Below are 20,504 nucleotides of genomic sequence, written 5' to 3' on the forward strand. Positions count from 1 at the left end.
ATATAATACTCTAAAGCCATAGAAGAAAAGATGAAAAAGTTTTTCATCTTTTAAATTAATTTTTAATTTCATTTTAAAAATATGAATGTTAAAAACAATGACAAATGAAAAATTGAGGAAATATATTTGCAACTGTTATCACAAATGGTCAGTTTCTTACAGGAGTTCTTACAAAATCAACAGAAGACTAATAATCCAAAAGAAAAATGGGCAGTCTGCATATTATCTCTAACTTTAAAATATTTTTAATCAACTCTATTACCTTTTCAGAAAAATGAATAAAATAAAAATGAAGATCACTCTAGCTGTTTAGATATAACTTTACCAAAACTCTTACAGATGGATACCGACTTATATGAGTGTTTTGTGGAAATTGAGAAAAGTACTTAACATTTAAAGCTGAGTTGAAACAGTGTGAAAATCAGGACAGGAAGTCTATCCATGAAGTGAGGAAATAATAGTTCACAACCACCAATCCCAGTCCCATCACATGATAGAAATTTTAGGGAATGTTTTAGACTTCTAGGGGAGCAGTTTGGGAAATGTTATTTGTTCTTGAGAGGCAAAGTGACTCTAGCAAACATTTGTGTTACTAGAGGATAAAAGTGAAATTTAGTCAGTAAGTCTAGTCTCAAAATGTGTTTGTGATGGCAGACGTGACTCTGGGCCAATTTCTTCTCATCTACAAAATGAAATGACTGGTAGAACTTCATTATTTAGCCCAGTGCCTGGCAATAAGAAAGTGTTCAATAAGCACAAGTTCCTTCACTTATCTCATTCTTAAATTGTTTTTTTCTTTTCTTCCAAAATTCCCTCACATTGTAACAAAGTTAAGTATATTGGTTAAAAAAAAAAAAAATCTCTCTCATGTTAAAGAAATTCGGGTTTAAGAAGGCCTGAGGTTGGTGTGGCAGCTCTGCGGTATCATTAGGGACTCAGACTCCTATGATTCTTCTCACCATCCTAGTACAAACCTCCCACTATTATTAGGTCAATTCCTGGTTCCAGATGGCTGTTGGAGTTCCAGCCATTAAACCCATGTTCTGTAAATGTTGAGTGAAAAGAGCAGACACATGAGAGTACATACTATATGATCCTAGTTATATGGAGTTAATAAAAAAGACCTTTATAGTGATAAGGTCAAAATAGTGGTTATTTTTATGTGGAGTCATTGACTGGGAGGGGCCACAAGGGAGCCTTCTGGGGTGCTAGAATGATTTATATCATTATTTGGGTTGTGTTATAGACACATGAATAATTTCTTGATATGTGCTAACCTAAGATTTGTATACTTTACCAAATCTAAGATAACTGACTAAACAAGGTACATCCCAGTTCTTTGATCTTATCCATATTTTGACAAGACTGCTCCAAGTAGACTGAAGAAACTGAGCATTCTAAAGCATTTGTATTCAGTGTCCAGCTCTTGTGCTTGTCACTAATATTCACCTTTCAAAGGTTGAAAAATGAAAAAGACAGTCTACCACAGTAATAAGGGTGTAGCAACTGTCTTAGGGTTAACCCTATCTCCATTTTGCATTTAATGCTTTTCTCTGAAAGAGGTACAGAAATAATGGCTTTTACCTTTTCCAAAATCAGAATAGGGTCCCTCTGTGAAGATTTATGAGGAAATACATGTCATGGTCTTAACATAATGCCTGACACATAATAAAAGGTAGTAATTATTTTATCATTATTATATTCATCACAATTATTAACAAATGATAGCACAGAGACTTCAAATGATTCTATGGCCGGGAACCCCAAATAAACTGGTTAATATCCTTTTGGATGTGAAAATCCTACTGAAAATATACATCTGGCTATGAACCTGTTTTTCAGTTGAGAACTTACTAACGAAGCTGAATCCAGTTCTTATAGCTCTGCATTTTCTCAGAACTTAAAGTAGTCATAGGAACAAGATGGGAATATGTTGTAAAAAATTTGGTTTTGTTTTCACTAATACATTATCCTCATTAAGGTAGCCCTATGGATACTGAGTTAGAAATAATTTCAAAATACAGTAACTGATAAAAATAAGGTATAAATCAGTATGTATAGGTTAGTACCATTTATTTATGTTGTCTAATTATGAATGCTTTGAATGGTCTATAAAAGTACAAAAGGAACTGATAAAAGTGGTGACCTTGGGAGACAAAGAACATCATGGGGTAACAACTAGGAAGAGCTATACACTTTCGTTCATTTAACACAAAAAGCCCAGGCTATGACAGATAGCTTCCTTATTATTTCCCTGGAAATAATGGAAGTGGGTACTTTTCTAGTCCACATTTTCATGGGGAAAAGATTTATTTTATATGTGGAACAAATCCAATTTGAGAAATGTATAAACACAAAGTACTTACCCACTTAGCGATTGGACACCCATGAGAGCTTTTTCCTTCTTTCCCTGTATACACTACTATTTCTATCCTTACTGCATTTCCTTTCTGCCCGTACCTGAGTACAAAACACAGTGAAAGGAAAATAATTGCAATATAAACTTTTAACATCTTAATGCGCATAAAATATAGATTTACAGAAGTACAAAAATTAAACACTCCTCATAATTTACTCTCATTAAAAATTCACTTTTGTGTGGCAGATATTTTATTTGTTATCCAGTTGTTTAATTATCCTTAAAGACCAGTCTTTTAAAAAAGGGCCTGGCTCCAAAACAGACTAAAAGAATGTGACTGCAGTGTTCACGGTGGTAATTCGAACTCTTCTACCATTATTATACAATAATATAAATGCAAATATTTCTGAATTTAACAAAGACAGCCTTGCTTTGGGAGTGTCTTGTTGAGTGCCCAATAGCTCATGTGGTAAGTGACTTAGCACGGAACCAGGAAACTATTCTTTTCCTGGGCCCTAAGAAACATCCAACTCATACTCCTGAAGGTTTTCCATTCACCTCATGTTTGTTCCCAGAGATAATTTCTCTGCATTGAGTATGGTCCACAATAATGAATGATTTTAACAGGGAAGTATATTTCCTCACCTATTCTCCATGATTTCCCTGACAGCAGCAACACTTGGTCCTGCCCCAAGGTGTGTATAATATGGGCCTTTGTCTTTTTGTATAACTCGATCTGTGGAAGGAATAAGATTATTAGACCCAAAGTTTTACAGAATTGCACAGGGGCAAGGAGGAGCTATTTTTACTAATTTTTTTTTTTTTCAATTCAGAACAATGAATCTTGAATGGCTTTTGTAAGCTTTAATAATTAAAGTCTAGGGCAATAGGCCCTAGAATTTAACTTGTTTCTTTTTCTCTTTCTGCTCTTAACTAATTTATTCTTCCTCTAAGAATCAGAGGATGAAAAACATACTTTAAGATGTGGGTCATATTTATTCTTCTATCTCCTGCTTTAAAAATATCTATAATAATTGAGGTGCAAAATTAAAATTTGTGAGCGCAACACATTTTAAAAGCATGGCCCCAGAATCTTATTAAAATTGAGCCTAGCAATCGCACTAAGAATTTGTTCTACTATACATCTGCACAATTATGTACTTACAATGCAAATGTACACAGAACGTTCCTAATTACAATTATTTGTAATATCCGAAAAAAACCCTCGCCCTTACCATATATTCATAGGTGATAGGATATATAAATTAGAGATCTTTATATAGTGGAATATAATAAAACTATTAAAACAAAAATCTTAGAATTTATTTAGGTAAAAAGCAAACTGCACAAATAATGTTTTGAAAGACCTAAATTTTGTAAAATGTGAATCAAAATTAAAATCAGTAATAATGTTAATCCATACAGAAAAACTGTAACAGAGGTTTTATCTTTAGAGAATGAGACTTAAGAAGACATTTGTATCATATTTCTGTTTCATTTGAATATTTTGAGTGTGAATTACATGTCTTAGAAAACAGTATTTTTAACTTGGACTCTTAAAATCATGCTAACTAGAATCACTGCAGAATATATTTTTCACCATGGTGTACATACACCAAAAAGACATTATTGAACCATTTTGATTAGATATCAAATGCAATTTAGGATGACTTCTGAGGCTTCTAAAGCAAGGTATATTGAATAGATTTTAACTTATTATTGGTGATCTAGAACAGTGGTTCTTAACCAGGGGTGAGATTTTTCCCTCTGAACATTTGGCAATGTTATTGGTTTTGACAACTGGGCAGGTGTGCTTGTGTGCGCGCGCCTCTGTGTGTATTACTGGTATCTAGTGGGTAGAGACCAGGGGTGCCACTAAACAGCCTATAATGCCTAAAATAGCTCTCCTACAATTAAGAATTATTACATCTAAATGTTAATTACTCTTACTTTGCTAGAACATAATACCTCCATGGAAATCTTTTACCCTTATATAGGATGGTCCCACTTGGGATGATTTCTGAGTGAGTCTGTTTTTTGTTTCTCTTCTTCAAATTTCCATTTCTACACAATAACAATAACCTCGCATGTAACGATTATAGGAAAACATGTAAGCGACAGTGTATAAAATTAGTTCCAGATCCACTGTAGATACTCAATAAATTTTAAATGCCTGACTGTCTCAGCTCCTACATTGTGGCTAGTTACTAGTTATAAGGAAGTGGTCTTGAGACTAGATTATCATCCTATTGATACAATTAGACTAGCTCAGGAATATTTTTCCCATTTGTAATGATACTTAGAAAAGTACTATCTCTTTCTTACTTCAGATTTCGAAACGACAAAGAATAAAGTTTATAAACACAGGCTCTCGAGTTGGGACTTCCTGTCTCTGAATTTCAGCTTAGTCATTTACTAGCTGTGAACTTCTCTGTGACTCAATTTCCTCATTTGTAAAATAGAAATAATAAGCCTTTCCTTTGTAAAATTGTTATGAATATAACAAGTCAAGGACATGGCATAGTATCAGACTTGCAAAAAAGACCTAGAATAGGAGCCATTATCATTTTTACACTTTTCTATCCTTGGTCCAAGACCTCTCATTCTCCCAAATCAACCCCACTCAGACAGAATTGCCCTTTCCAGATTGTGAGTTCCTTTTCAAAAGAGCCTATCCTTGGTTCCTGGCACATGGTAGGCTGTCAAAACTGTGTCCTGAATGATGATGAGTAGAGAAATGGAAGGATTCATTTCAGAATGTCAAATGTAATCTGAATAATAAAGAACTAAAAGTCGTCACTATACTTCACAATTTTTTCTATTGTGGTAAAAAAATATACATATATATCAGAATGATATACTTTACCCTTCCAAACAATTCTTTAACTACCCATTCTGGTATGTACTAATGTACCATCTGCTTCTAGTAAAAAGACTGCTTTTATTCAAAGCAAATCTTGAGTCTTTGTGATTTGGGGCCATATTTTAAGTAAAACTTTGAAGAATTAAACCTATCCGAGTTCAAAACAGGTTATTTTACAAATTCTGTCCTACTATATGTTGTATAAAAGCTGAAATAATGGGGTTTTACTAGCCTAACAAACTTTAATGACACAATCTATTTAATCTCCCTATTTACAACCATATTTGAGTAAACAAGTTTCTTCTTATATTTGAGCACTTACATGAAATTTTACCATAGACAGTGTCTAATCAGTAACAGGATTCAATTAAGCTTCCATATGTTTCAAATATTGAGCAAATTTCTCATAAGGCCTGCCTGAGAATCTTTACTCCAGCAAGATTTTCTCAGGGCTTTTAAAACACTGATAAAACTTCTAATTGTTAGTTTCTGAATATTCTCTTTCAGTGACTCCTAAGGCACAAAATATACAAATACATTAGTTAGAAATTGGTCCATGACCCAGCTATTTGCACAAACCTATTTGTTGATTTTTTTTAAAATAGAAAATCAATATTTATTCAACAATTTAATGTTTTAAAACTCCAAAAGGTTTGCAAATTCTTCAACTGGCCAAGTTTATGGAGTTTTCTCTTTTACAGGCACACCCTTTATATTACAGAACATAAAAGCACTAGGCACTGAAAAAGAAATAAATCAGTTCAAGTTCTCCACTGGGGTAGCAATCACACAGATACTTTGTATGGTTATTTGTTAAGTTGTACACATATTTTACTTTCTCTATATGCAAGTTTTTTCTCACAATAAAAACTATTTTTTTAAGCAAAAAGTTTACAGGTTAAAATTCTTTTGAATAGAGGAAAATAAACTGTAACAAGTATTAAGGGAATTTATTCTTATGATGTGCATAATACACAACTTGAGAGATATTTTAGCTTTGAGAGTAATCAGCAAATTTTCCACTTGAGAAAGTTTCCAAATTATGAGTTGAATTTCTCATTTATCTAAGCAGAATCAATAAAGGTCCCACCGAAAAATGGGTATAGAATTATTTAGTCCATCTTAGCTAGAATACGAATGGGGCAAAAAGGCCACATATAAAATATAAACCAAAACTTGATTCGGTTATGACTGAGGCAATTAACGTATGTAAATTAAGAAGAAACACACTAAAATCACACTTACCAAGACAGTTGCAAGTTGGCAATTCGGAATCTTTCGTTGCGGACACCAGGTTTTTTGTAGGATTAGTAAAGAAGTTCATGGCATAATCATTAAAACTTTTCTGTGCATTCTCTGCTGTGGAAAATTCTGATGCTCCAACACTAGATAAACAGACATCCTCTTCACTTTTGGTAGTAACTACTGCAATTCCGCCTGAACATACTACATTCACATTCCTGAGAATTTGTGCTGGGTCCAGTAAGGGGGTCTCATGAGAGATCCCAGGCAAAGTTGGCAGTCTCTGATGCATGAGTTGATCTTTAACATCCTGCTGGAACTGTGTTTGGTCATCATCAGGCATCACATTAGCACACTGGTTAGTTGGAGAGGAAGGTTGGAGTAAAAGATGAGCATTCTGATTGACATTCACTGTTGGCTGTACCTGAGAATTATAAACGTTTCCTGTAAATGCCTGCCCATTGGATTCTGTTTTTAACTGGGATATAGGGAGAGAATCCAATGGATCAACCTTCATCATTTTTTCCTGTGCTAAATCAGGATAGTATCGCTCGAATTTTATCTGAGCGAGTGGAGGAAATAATTTTTTATGTTCTAAGGCTGAACTTGTTTGAGTCAGTGGTTTCCATAATTTGGTTACAGGAGGAATTTTTCCCAACAGAACAGGAAAATCATGTGGACCAAATTGACCAAATCTCTGAAATTTAGATGCTATCCAAATATCATGTAACTTACTGTACTCATATGACAACTGTTCCTGCTTTTTCTGATCATTTTCTTGACAGCTTATGACTGCAGGCTTCTTTTTCCGCCGATCTCTTGATGGGGTAGATTTTGTCTTTTTCTGGGTTGTATTCTTTTGCTTTGTTAATGACGAGCCATGATTATTTTGAACACTGGAAGGTGGTTTCTGTTGTATTGTGCTCTTCTCTTGACTGTACTTTTGCTGCATGTTATATGCAACAGGGTTTGTTGGTGTACTTTCAACATTTTTTTCATCTGGCTTTATATAATTAAATTTTATTATTGATGCAAGTTGTGTTAACTGTGTTGCCACATCTTCCTCTATTTTACTATGAACTGTATCTAGACATGATGGATTATCCTTTGAGTCCAACTTTTTACTGCTATCCAGTAACTGGTTACAACACCCCAATTTATTACTTGTTGGTGGCAACTGATGCAAATTCTTGGAACAACTGTCAAGAGTAATTCTGCCTTGAGCAACATTTTTATTGGTGTTAATTTTAGATGAACTTGAATTCGATGTAAAAATAGATATTGAATTTTCAACTTTTGAATACTCCTGTGACTTTGTAGATGCTTGGTTAGTAGCTAAGCTGTTATGTGACTTGGAAATGATATTTTGGCCATTGAACACCACCGTGTTGCATGAACTTTGCTTTTCCAAAGGTAGACAGTGATGAAGGCTTTGTGGCTCCCCTTGTAAATTTGGTTCTTGGAGATCTTTTTTTACAGAATAGAGGATAGCTTTGCAGTTATTAAGCAAACTAGCTGTCCTCTGCTCTGTTTCTTCATCCCTCTCTGACTTTGATGGCGAGGAATTTTCTGAAGGGGCTTCTGAAAGCTGAGTCAAAGCTTCAATAGCCACCACTTGCTCCAGCGTTAATCTCCTATCTTTCATTAAGGATAAAAGACTCGGTTGAACTGGAGATCCATCTTTTGGTTCTTTACTTGGTATATTTTCTAGAGATTTTGGTTGATCACTTTCATTGGGTGTACTTGTCTGACTGTTTAAGTTGAGGTCTGCAGGATCTGGAAAAGACTTGCAGTTAAAGCCAGGCTTCTGGAAGACTAAAACATTACTTCTCCCCTTATGATGATCACAGCTTGTGCTTGTAGCAATGGAGCTCATGGCATTGTTATGGTTTGCAGTATCTTTCAGGAGTTTATAGGAATTGTTTTCAAATGCTTTGCCAAATTCTTCAATGTTGAATTTTTTAAAAGACACATTTGTTTCAGTTGGTAAATAATGTACATTTTTAATGCCATTTCTTATAGATTGTGGAAACAATTTTTGAGGTTCAAGGATTTCAGTAAGTAGGACTTTTTTCCTGTCATCTTCAGAATTTTTTAATTGTTCAGTTTCTGTCACGACTGCCTTAACCTCTCCTTTGACATGATCAGTTAAATGTGATTTCTTGTTTTGTATCCACTTCTCCACTTCAATACCTGTCATACTTTCTTCATTTTTAGTTACATTTTCAAGGGGATGTAGGTTCAATTTCAATCTCTGTTCTTCCCCATGACCACATCTACTGTATTCCATGGATTCTGACTTGGGGCCATTTACTGGATTGTTGTCAAAATCTGCCTGTAAAATAAACATAGCAGATACTTGTATTATCCACTTAAATATCTGAATAAGAGGCATGGGAACTTTAGAATTTAATAACAACTAGATATAAAGCCCCAGAAAAAAATATTACTTTTGCTTTTAACATGTTTAGAGAAGTCATAAAATACCAGTAAGAGGTGTGTGTGGAGAAAGGAAAAAAGAGAAGTAGAAACTAACATAATTCCATGCCTGTTAGTTATCATTTTGGTATACACATTTGTTTTTCCAAACAAATTTTTAAAATATTTTTAAATTGGTATCGTTCAATGGGCAGTATCTACAATTTTAATGCAAACCGTACTGAAGTAGAACATACACACAAAAAAATGGACAAATCATAAGTATATAGCTTGTTGAATTTTCACATAATGAACACCAATCTGCCCAGATTACAACCAAGAAACTTCCATTTGGTCATCACTCCATCACCAAAGGATAACCATTGCTTTAAAATTTACCATAGATTTTGTTTGCTTATTTTCAAACTTTATGTGACTTCCTTGCACTCAAAATTTTATTTGTGAGATTCATTCATATTGCAAAGTATACTTGTAATCTATTAATTCTTGTTTCTGTATAGTAATTCATTGAATGTGCTACAATGTATTTATCTATTCTACTGTAGAGGAACATTAGGTCATTTTTAGTTTCGGGCTATTACAAGTACAGTGCTCTTACATATTACTGTTATCTTTTGATAAACACATACATATATTGGGTGGCTTGAAAGTGCTGGGTCACAGAGTGTGTATATATGTGTATGTAGCTTCAGTTTTAGGAGACAGCAAAAAATTTTCAAAAGTGGTTATCAATACACACTCCCAGTGGGAATTATGAGAGCTCCAACTGTTCTACATTCTTATTAACAATTATTATTTTCAGTCTTTCTGCTTCAGTCATTCTGGTGGGTGAATAGTGATACAACCCCTTGAAAAAAAATATTTTTTGAGATAAAATGCCCATAAAATAAAATTCAATGTTATCATTTAAAACGATCATTCAGTGGTTTTGAGTATATTCATACCATTGTGCAAAAATTGCTTCTGTCTTATTCCAGAATATGTTCTCATAAGAGAAATCTGGTACCAATTAAGCAATCACTTCCTATTCCTCCCTCTTATTTTTTAAAACCTTAAAACAGCTCATCCAAAATTATACCACAGGAATTGAGACAGTAAGGGTATTTCCACTGAAGTCAGGAGCAAATAAAAAGATAACCTCCATTGTACTAATATTTAAATATGGCACTAGATGTACTAGTTAGTGCCTCAAGAAAAGAAAAATATAGATATAAAAAACTAGGAGGTTGCTTGTTGAATGAAGATGATATTAACTGACTTCAAAGAAAAAACAGGAGCAGTGACTTAAATGAATCAGAGTTCAGATGGGCAATAGTTACATTCAGAATATAAAATATGCAAGCATTATCCTGTTGTATAATATTAAACAATCTTAGAAATAAGCTACGTCTAATTTCTTGACCAGAGTAGGTTCAGCTTGCCAATATTCATCAAAATATACAATTATCACATTTTCTGTACATATATTACATTTCAATAACATCTTTTTCAAAATAAACCTCAAATGGCCAATTTTTAAAAACACGTAGCAATAGTAAAAAAGATTTTTATTATTAAAAAGCAATAATTTTTTAATATGCAGGGTAAACAAATTAACAGACTAAACTCAAAAATATTAAGTAATTTATTAATAAAATGCTAGCATTTCTAAGCAATGGAGAAAATATTGATTTCTTAATAATAACATAAGAGGGAAGTTTGATCTCTATCTTGATATGCAAAAAAATTCCATATATCGATCATTTAAATGTAAAAAAGATGTAAAAATTATGTAGAAAAAATCTTTCAAAGCAAGAGTAAAAAGTAAGAAGCCATAAATGAAAAGGAGCCATAGACTTCTCTGACTACATATATTAACATACATATATTAACGATTTCACTTTTTTCCTTCCACTTTGGTCTCACTCAGTCAAGATTCCAATATTAACAATTTTAAAAGCAAACACACCATTATATAATGCTTTACGAATTGCTGATCAAAATCCACGAGTCTTAATACCAATTTAGTGCTTTGTGACAAGTGTTTTTTTAATGGAATAGTAAAGAAAAATTTAAACACACTACATTTAATAAATATAATTACCATGTAAGTCTTTTATGTATGTGTTTGGATGTGTCTGTGCACTAAATCACAATGTAAAATGTATTTCTTAATATGTATAGTTGTCAAAAAAAGGTAGGAGAAATATTGCCATGAAAAAATTCAAAACAAAGTAAAAGCAAAATAAATGAATGGGACTACATCAAACTAAAAAGTTTCTTCTGCACAGCAAAAACCCCATCAAACCAAAGTAAAGAGACAATCATCCGAATGGGAAAATATATATTTGCAAGCAACGTCTCTGATAAGGGCCTAATATCCAAAATAGACAAAGAACTCATATAACTTAATAACAACAAAAAAATAAAAGATCCAATCAAAAAAATAGGCAGAGGACCTGAACAGACACTTCTCCTTAGAGGACATAGAAATGGCCAACAAATATATGAAAACATGCTCAACATTACTAGCTATTAGGGAAATGCAAATCTAAACCACAATGAGATAACCACTTCACACCCGTTAGAATAGCTATAATCAACAGGACAAGTAATAACAAATGTTAGAGAGGATGTGGAGAAATAGGATCTGTCATACACTGCTGGTGGGACTGCAAATTGGTACAGCCACTATGGAAAACACTATGGAGGTTCCTTAAAAAACTAAGAATTGATCTACCATATGATCCAGCAATCCCTCTGCTGGGTATTTATCGCAAAGACTTTAAAACTATATCCAAAAAGATATTACACACCAATGTTCATAGCAGCATTATTCACAGCGACCAGGATGTGGAGGCAATCAAAGTGTCCTACGATAGATGATTGGCTAAAGAATCTCTGAAGAAGCTGTGGTACACATATATATAAAGGAATATTGCTCAGCCATAAGAGACAAAATACTGCCATTTGTGACAAAAGGAATGGACCTCAAAATACTCATGCTAAGTGAAATAAGCCAGACAGAAAAAGTTGAAAATCACATGATATCACTACTGTGTGGGATATAAATCTAAAAACAACAAATGAACAGGACAAACAGAGATTCATGGACATAAACTATAGACTAGTGGTTATCAGAAGGTAGGGAGGAGTAGGGAGGTAGATGTGGTGACAGGAAGAACTCTAACTATGGGAGGTGAACACACAATGTAAATATTTATATGCCTTACTGTTAAAAGGTACAGCTAAAAAAAAAAAAAAAAAAGAAAAAGAAAAAGAAAAGAAATAATTTCTTAAAAAGGAAAAAAATTCAAAACTCAAATGATAAACTGAGAAAATATTCACAATACATGTAAAGAGTTACTATTCTTTACATAAGAATACATATCTATCAAATTCAAGTCCAGTTTATTAGATCGTAATTCATATAGAACAAAATCATCCCTTCTGAGTACAGTTCTATAATGTTTTAACAAATGCAGTCATGCAACCACTAACCAAGATAGTGAAAATCTGCCTTGCCCTAAAAGGTTCCAAGTGCTCCTTCATAGTCAATTTAAGAGCTATTATTCTTAATGTAAAAGAGCTCCCACAAATTAATAAGAAAAGGAAAATGACTCAATAGACTAGTGATTAAAGAATGGGAATGTGCAGTTCACTTAAGTGGCAATCCAAAGGATCAAAAGCTATTTGACTTTACTAAAAGACAAGCAAATGGAAACTAAATGTAATTTTTTCATCCATCTAAAAGGCAAAAATAAAAAAGCAGAAATGTATATAAGCAAATTATAATGCAACATAACATTTATACTACAGAAAGTAATAAACATTGCTCATATATTCATAAAGTGAAATAATGTATAGTTATTACTCTATGAATCCATCTAGTGATTCATGGTGAGATATCTATAATACATCAATCCAAATAAACAAGGTCACAGATGTGATGTTATTATCCCTCTTCATTGAAAACATACTAACATTTGTCTAGCACAGACAAAAAGCTGGTAGAATAAACCTATACGTTAATAGTGGTTATCACTAAGAGAAAGTGAGGAAATGGGGAGGTTTTTTGTTTTGTTTTGCTTACTCGATGCTTTTAATTTTATGGATATGACTATCCAAGTACACTGGAACTTCAGTGCGTACATTTCATGAAAGAAAATCTTTAAGTCCTTTTAAGATTAATGAGGCAACGCTACCTAACTTCGAATTATACTACAACGCTGCAATAATCAAAACAGTATGGTATCGACAGAAAAACAGACACATGGACAAATAGAACAGAACTGAGTCCAGAAATAAACTGATATGCATATGGGCAAATTAATTTTCAAAAAAAGAGCTAAAAAAACATACAATGAAGGAAATAAAGCCTTTTCAATAAATGGTGCTGGAAAAATGGGAAAGCCACGTGCAAAAGAATGAAATTAGACTGCTATTTGAGCCCACACATAAAAAGTCAAAATGGATCATGACCTAAATATAAGACCTGAAATAATTAAATACATAAGAGAAAACACAGGGGCTAAACTTATGGACCTTGGTCTCAGAGAGGATTTTATAAAATTGACCCCAAAGGCAAGGGAAATAAAAGCAAAACTAAATGAATGGAACTATAGCAAACTAAATAGCTTCTGCACAGCAAAAGAAACTAGCAACAAAACTAAAAGGCAACCAAGTAAATGGGAGAAGGAATTTGCAAAAAATACGTCCAATAAGAGACTAATATCCAAAATATAGAGAGAACATAAGTCAACAACAGAAACAATCCAATTTAAAGAAGGCGAAGAAGTGTTGAACACATGCTTTCCCAAGAAGATATATATAATGGCCAACAAATATATGAAAGATGCTCTACTTCCCTAGCAATAAAGGAAACGCAAATCAAAACCACAATGAGTACCACCTCACACCTGTTAGAATGGCTATTATCAGTAAGACAAGAAATAACAGTATTGGAGAGGATGTGGAGATAAAGGAGCCCTCATATACTGCCGGTGGGAATGTAAAATTAGTACAGCCACTATAGAAAATAGTATGGAGACTCCTCAAAAAATTAAGAATAGAGCTACCATATGACCTAGTAATCTCTTCTGGATAGATACTCAAAAAACTTGAAAACATTTATTCATAAAGATATATGTCCCCCACGTTAACTGCAGCATCATTCAAGGTAGCCAAGACATGGAAACAAGCCAACTGTCCTTTGATAGATGATTGGATACAAAAGATATGGTACATAAACACAATGGACCATTACTTAGACATAAGAGATGAAATATTGCCATTTGCTATGACATGGATGGATCTTGAGTGTATTATGCTGAGCAAAGTAAGTCAGACAAAAAAAGAACAAGAACCATATGATTTCACTCATCATGTGGGATATTAAAAAAAGCAACGAATGCACAGACAAAACAAACAAACAAACCCACAACGACACAGACAACAGTATGATAGTTACCAGAGGGTAAAAGGGGTTAAATATATAATGACTGAAGGAGACTAAACTTTGGATGATGAGCACATAATGCATTATAATGATGACGTATACTAGTACTGAACACCTGAAACTTACATAATTTTATTAACCAATGTCACCCCAATAAATTTAATAAAAAGGAAAGAGCTTTATGTGCTAAAAGCACAAAAATTTCTCATTAAGTAATGAGCTTAATTAAAAATAACTTACCTTTATTATTTAATTATATCTCACAGCTTTTTAAAAACAATGGGTATTACAAGTCTATAATAACATAAAAACATTCTAAACACTGCCATCTACTAAACCTAGACTTTAAGAAAACAACTTAAGAGATTATATTTCGGTATGGGATAATAAGATTTTTTTCTGTTCTGTATCCTCAGAAATCACCCCTGAACTCTTGCAAACACATTCTATCAAGTGTAATGATGTGTGTGTGTGTGTGTGTGTGTGTGTGTGCACGCACACTAAGGAAATGGTTACTCTTGTTCTTGCTGATTATAGTAAAAATGAGTGTTCGCAGTGAAACTTGCTACTCATAGTGAAACTGAGTGGCCATAGCAAATGGATTTACCACTACTGGGTATAAAAAAATCCAAGTTCAGGCCATGTCAAAAGTGATTGGACAACACAGATGATTTGTATGGTACATGAACTGTATCTTAATAAAGCTGTTACTATCCACCCCCCCCCAAAAAAAGTGAAACAGCATGTATGAGTGAAAGAAGAATTTTAAAAATATATAAATCGTCTTACTTAAAAATACATCTACATAATGTATAAACATATTTGTTTTTAAGCGGAAGTGTTAAAAAGAAAAGAAACCAACCTAATTGCTATTACTGGTGAATCTTGAACATTAAAACGGGGAAGAGAAGAGAGCAATCTTGGGGAATTAAGTCGCCCAGGAGATGCGACTTAGCCAGAACTTTTGTTTCCTTTCTATAAGGGATCATATATACTGCAGTGGGGATTACATGAGATAACATGATTGAAATCGTTAGCCCAGTAAGGACTGGTGATCATTAAGAGAGTAACAATTCGAAGAATATTAGCTGTCTTATAATACACTCATTTAATCCACGCTACCACCCTGAGGTAAAATCAGAGGTGCTCGACTTTAAGAAAAATAAGTTATAATGAAACTAAATTAGTATTTGTCACTTATTAGAATAACAAACATTGAAAAGTTTGACCTCGTGGCCCTTGAGGAAGCTCGAGGATTACGGTCTCATGTTAACTCTGGTTGGTTAGAGTGGAACTGGTGCGACCGCCGCCCGCCGCCCGCCCCTGCCGACCATGGAGGGCAATCTGGCAATAATTATCAAAATTATAAGTGCAAGTCTACAGCCATGATACCCTGAACGTGTTCTATCTCGTTTGACCTCAGAAGCTAAGCAGGGTCAGGCCTGGTTAGTACTTGAATGGGAGACCACCTTGGAATACCAGGTGCTGTAGGTGTTAAAAAAAAATTATAAATGCAACTTAACCTTTGATACAGCAATTTCACTATTGGGAATTTATGCTAATCTGTATATTATTACATCAAGTTTCGATAGCTTTGTATGTTTTAACAAATAACTGAAAACAGTTATTTGCTGACTGTAGCTGACTAATTCAGTTGTGGTACAGCTATATAATATCTTGTAGGTATCAAAAAAGAATTCTAAAAAATTCCATTGCTGGTAAGCAGGATGTCCAGGATATATTGTTTTAAAAAAAGAATATTGAACCTGTATATGGAACATTTCTTTTTGTATAAAAAGTATAGGGAAAAAATATATATATTCACATTTGTATAAAGAAATATATATTCATATTTGTATAAAAAATCTTTAGGAGTAATTCTTAACAATGAGAAAACTGAGGGGGCTTGGGCATTATTAGACCAGATCTGATTAAATATTGTTTTGATTTTTAAACATATTTTCTTTAAATTAAATGAAAATTGACAAAGCTCTCTATGAAAAGATTTCCAGGGTATATTAAGTGAAAAAAGCTAAACGCAAAATAGTTTATGTAGTATTGGATTATAAACAAATTAGAATATAAGAAGGGGTACAGAGTATATACACATTTGCTAGTATTGGAAATATTGCAGGAAGGCTATACACAACTGTCAATGTTTGTCTTATAGATACTGTACTCAGTGGTATGCTGGTAAATATTTAACAACCAGCTAGGGAAGTGGGGGCAGGGAGGAAGCTGTGTTTTGTAAGGCTGGCCAATTTTTGTGGTATAAATACGCCCACCAAAGTAGATTGCAAACTATCAGTATGATCACCTTAGTAAAGAGTTGGGAAAAAATGTGCCCAGTGAGCCAGAAGGAGCTGACTTCATCACACCACCACTGAGAGCACTAATCCAAACTACTACTTGACAAAGACCCCACTAGCTACATTAAGACTTTTTTTTAAAATGAAGATTTTCTTGGCATTTAATCTGTTCAGATATAGTATATTCCCAAACATCCATCTTGAATCTCAAAATATTTAACCTTTAGTATCTCGAAAGAGAAGCTAATTCTCTAAAGGAAGTGAAGGGTTTTTAGTGAAGGGAATGGTGGCTGCTTTACCACTTCAAGTCCCACGTACATTCTGGGAACACCGGACTCTTGCCACCTGCCCACCTGTGTCTCTTCTCCTCTTCTGTCCCCTAACCCCATCTTCTTCCTACTATCATCCTCTGCTACCCACAAAGAGCCCAAGGGCACAGCTTATTTACTTATTTATTTTTAGAGTCAACCCCAAGCGGCAGAAACAAGGTTACAGTTTAAAAGACAGTAGGCAATTCAAAATCCCCTAACTCCCTGCCTTCCACTCCATACCCACTCCAATATTTGTAGGTTGCTCTGGGCTCCTTTTATCCACTCTGAACCAAGAGGAGTGTTGAACACTTTAGATAAGATTGGGTCCAATAGTTTCCGAGCACCCTCCATTTTCTCATTTCCTTACATTCTCAACATCGCGATACTCTTACACTCAATTTTGAAGGAGCTCAAATGTCATTGAGCAAAGAGATATTTTATTCTGAAATGACTTTGCCCTTTGGACAGAATCCGATTATAGCCCCTTCCCAACACACACATTCCATACATGCTATATATATTTCCTGTGTCAAGAAACAGGTGCTCAGATCACATGGAAAAATTAAGCCTTTCAAAGCATATTCAGAGACATGGTCCAACAGGACTATGACCTTTATTACAGGTAGACCAGTGTTTCACAACCTGCTTTTCTTTTTTTTTTTTTTTACCCCCTACACTAGGAGTCTTTTAAACCATTTTTTCCCCCTAAGAGCTCTTCCCATGAAATATTAATACCACACATAAGTGACACTCTCAGACCTATGTTCTAAACTTGAAAATTGAGTGTTTGGAGAAAAAAATCAGGGAGAACCACTGGTGCTCCATTAATGTTGGCTTTAAGATGACATAATCATGCTCAATACTATATTTTACCCCCCATATTCGGTATTAAGAAGCATTGAGGTAGCCTCTGTTCGGCAACCAACCACTGTACAATGCTCACCACAGCTACTTGCTAAAACAAATGAACAACAACAAAAAACAAATTTAAATCAAAAGGAAATATGAACCAGCTACTCACCAAAAATCCACCCAAAGAGATGCTAAAATAAACATTTAACACATACACACACAAAAAATGCCTCCTTCAAAGGAGACCTACAAAATAGCTACCTTATTTTCCTAGAGCAGTAAAACTGTCTACCCTAAAATTCCAGGCAATTAAGCCATCTTTTTCCTCTTTTAGGCATAAAAAAGAGGACATCAAGTCTACCAAGTTTTGTAGCCCTAATATTCTTTGAACTTTGCCTAAGATCTCTGTTCCTCCGGTTTGCCTATAGCCACCTACCTGGTGAGTTCAAAGGCCATAGAAAGGGGCGCGAGTGGTCTAAGGGACTAGGTCAGTACTCATCCCACTTGCCCTACCTTGGTGCCATAAGGCCTTATGGCTTTGTCATGCTGGATATGAGCCATGGCAGATTTCAGAAGTTTCCCACTTCTCCGCACCAGATCCAGACTTCTTTTCTAATTTTTAAATGCCTAGCCTGAACAAAAACTCCACCCTCATTTGCCCACAGGGTCTTAGAATCCAAAGTAAATCCTTTAACTTGGGGGTGGGACGAAGGAGGAGATGACTCATGCTACGAGAGGGAGGGACCACTTCTGTTAATGAAGAAACAAGTAAAATGAAGATTGGTTCCAAATGTGTATAAAACGTGACTGATACAAGAGCAAAACCTCTCTAGTCACAGGTGTCCTTGCCTCTGGACCTCTTTCTCTGGAGTTATAAACCATTACATAGCTTTCCCAGTCAAAAAGATAAAACCCTTTCGGACCCCAAATCTGCCTCAAGCTATCGACCTATCAAATTCCCTCCTCACTCAACTATCTTAATGGCTACCCCCAAGGTTATCAATGAGTTCTGGATTGCCAAATTCTATCATTTTTTAAATACCACAGACTTAACCTCCTCTTTTATAAACCAGCACGAAGATTTTCAACTGAATCTCGATAATCTACGTCTTCCCCTGGAGATTCAGTCTCACATGCCATCATCCCTCTCCCTTAACTGTGGGTGTGTCTCCGAGTCCATTAGGATTCTAAAAGGAAACGCACTGCCCTTTCATTAACTATCCTAGCCATGCTTAAAGCTAATAACCAACTCTGTCATTCAGTGTATAATTCCTTATATTTTTTTGTGTACCTTAATTATTTCATGTTATTTTTTAGAACGTAGGCTTTACTGGAATCAAACAAACTTTGGCCATTCTCCCAGACCAATTGCTCACAAACCATGTGGCCTGGAGCAAGTCCTGGCTCTGTGGAGCCCCATTATGCCAGTTTCCTTAAGATAAATCAGGATTAGTAATAGCACTTACTGAAAAGGTATACTGTAATGTGAGGCACTAAAAGAATCCATGTATTTATATATATTGTTGAACCTTAACATGTATGAAAATGAACCGATTATTTAAGGGAAAAATACATATTAGGTAGTTCTTCCTTTTCTACATATCCTTCAACATGTAACAAAAACCTAATAATTCTAGGCTCAAATACACAATTAAGAAAAGAATATTTATTAATACCTATTATTTATGTATTGAGTATTTACTACTTGCCAGGCATCATTTATAACCACTTTATAGGAATTATCTCATTTGCTTTTCCTATCAAGATCAGCAGTTATTATCTCCAGTTTTTGATAAGTTTCTGACAAGGTTTTAGGAAGGTTAAGTACCTAGTCAAAGTCAAATCAAACCAGAGGTCTGACTAGATCCTAATATTTAACCTCAAGGTACTGTTCTATAAGTAATCATTTCAGCAGCAAGTAAGTATTAACATTTATAATGAAGTCCATTAGTTACCAATATTTACTAACGTTTACTGACCTAACATTAGCATAAATGCTTAGAACTTAAAAGAACAACACAATTCCTATGGTGATTTCTTTTTTCAGATTGTGGGAACTATTGCCTTTGTGAACCCACTTAGCCTACTTCTTCCATCTGTCTGTGAGTTGTAGCAGCACAGTATTGCTATTCAAAATACTTTCACCTTATGTCCAAATTCAGTATATGCACATTGGGTTCACATGGTTATTAAGCAAAGTGAGTGAAAATAGAACCCGACTTAGAATTTGATTATTGAGGATGTGGTCAAAGGTCATGGTCTATTTTCCCAATGTGCCTCGGACTATAATATAATGCTCTTTATTTCTAGATAAACCTAATGTTTTAGCCTCTTCCTCTAGATTTCCAGTTTCATGCAATTAGGAGACTAAGATTCAGTGAAAACTTATTGGTATTAATTAATACCCCAATATGACTTGCCACATTAATGCAAAAATTTTAAAAGGATGAATTGCAGATTATCTAATTCAATAAGAAAAGATTCAATCAAACTAATGTTATAAATGCGGTTTGTATGCACTCATACTCAAGATTCATGATAGACATCAGGCTCCCAATACATCGTTTTTACTTGTTTTTAATGGAACTTCAATGCTCCTCAAGATTTCAGGTTTGTCTTATGACAAATTCCTCCTTAGAGGCTCCCTCAACCTGATCAGAGATAATAATATTCAAGGAACTTACCTCACCTA

The 20,504-nt window shown here is 34.3% G+C and overlaps 1 protein-coding gene and 1 pseudogene across 3 annotated transcripts in view; one reads left to right on the top strand and one right to left on the bottom strand.

Moving 5' to 3' along the window:
• Nucleotides 1-20,504, bottom strand: part of TET1 (tet methylcytosine dioxygenase 1) — a 106,013-nt gene that overhangs the window by 32,784 nt on the left and 52,725 nt on the right. For all 3 annotated transcript variants that reach the window (XM_016127337.2, XM_036222601.1, XM_036222602.1), the window contains exons 4-6: nt 6,468-8,799; nt 3,005-3,095; nt 2,367-2,460 (exon numbers count right to left, since the gene is read on the bottom strand). In XM_016127337.2, coding sequence (XP_015982823.2) covers nt 2,367-2,460; nt 3,005-3,095; nt 6,468-8,799 — 2,517 coding nt within the window. The remainder of the gene's footprint in view (nt 1-2,366; nt 2,461-3,004; nt 3,096-6,467; nt 8,800-20,504) is intronic.
• On the top strand, nt 15,716-15,834 carry LOC118604151 (annotated as a pseudogene).

This window comes from Rousettus aegyptiacus, unplaced genomic scaffold, assembly GCF_014176215.1.
Source record: "Rousettus aegyptiacus isolate mRouAeg1 unplaced genomic scaffold, mRouAeg1.p scaffold_m13_p_6, whole genome shotgun sequence".
NCBI lineage: Eukaryota > Metazoa > Chordata > Mammalia > Chiroptera > Pteropodidae > Rousettus > Rousettus aegyptiacus.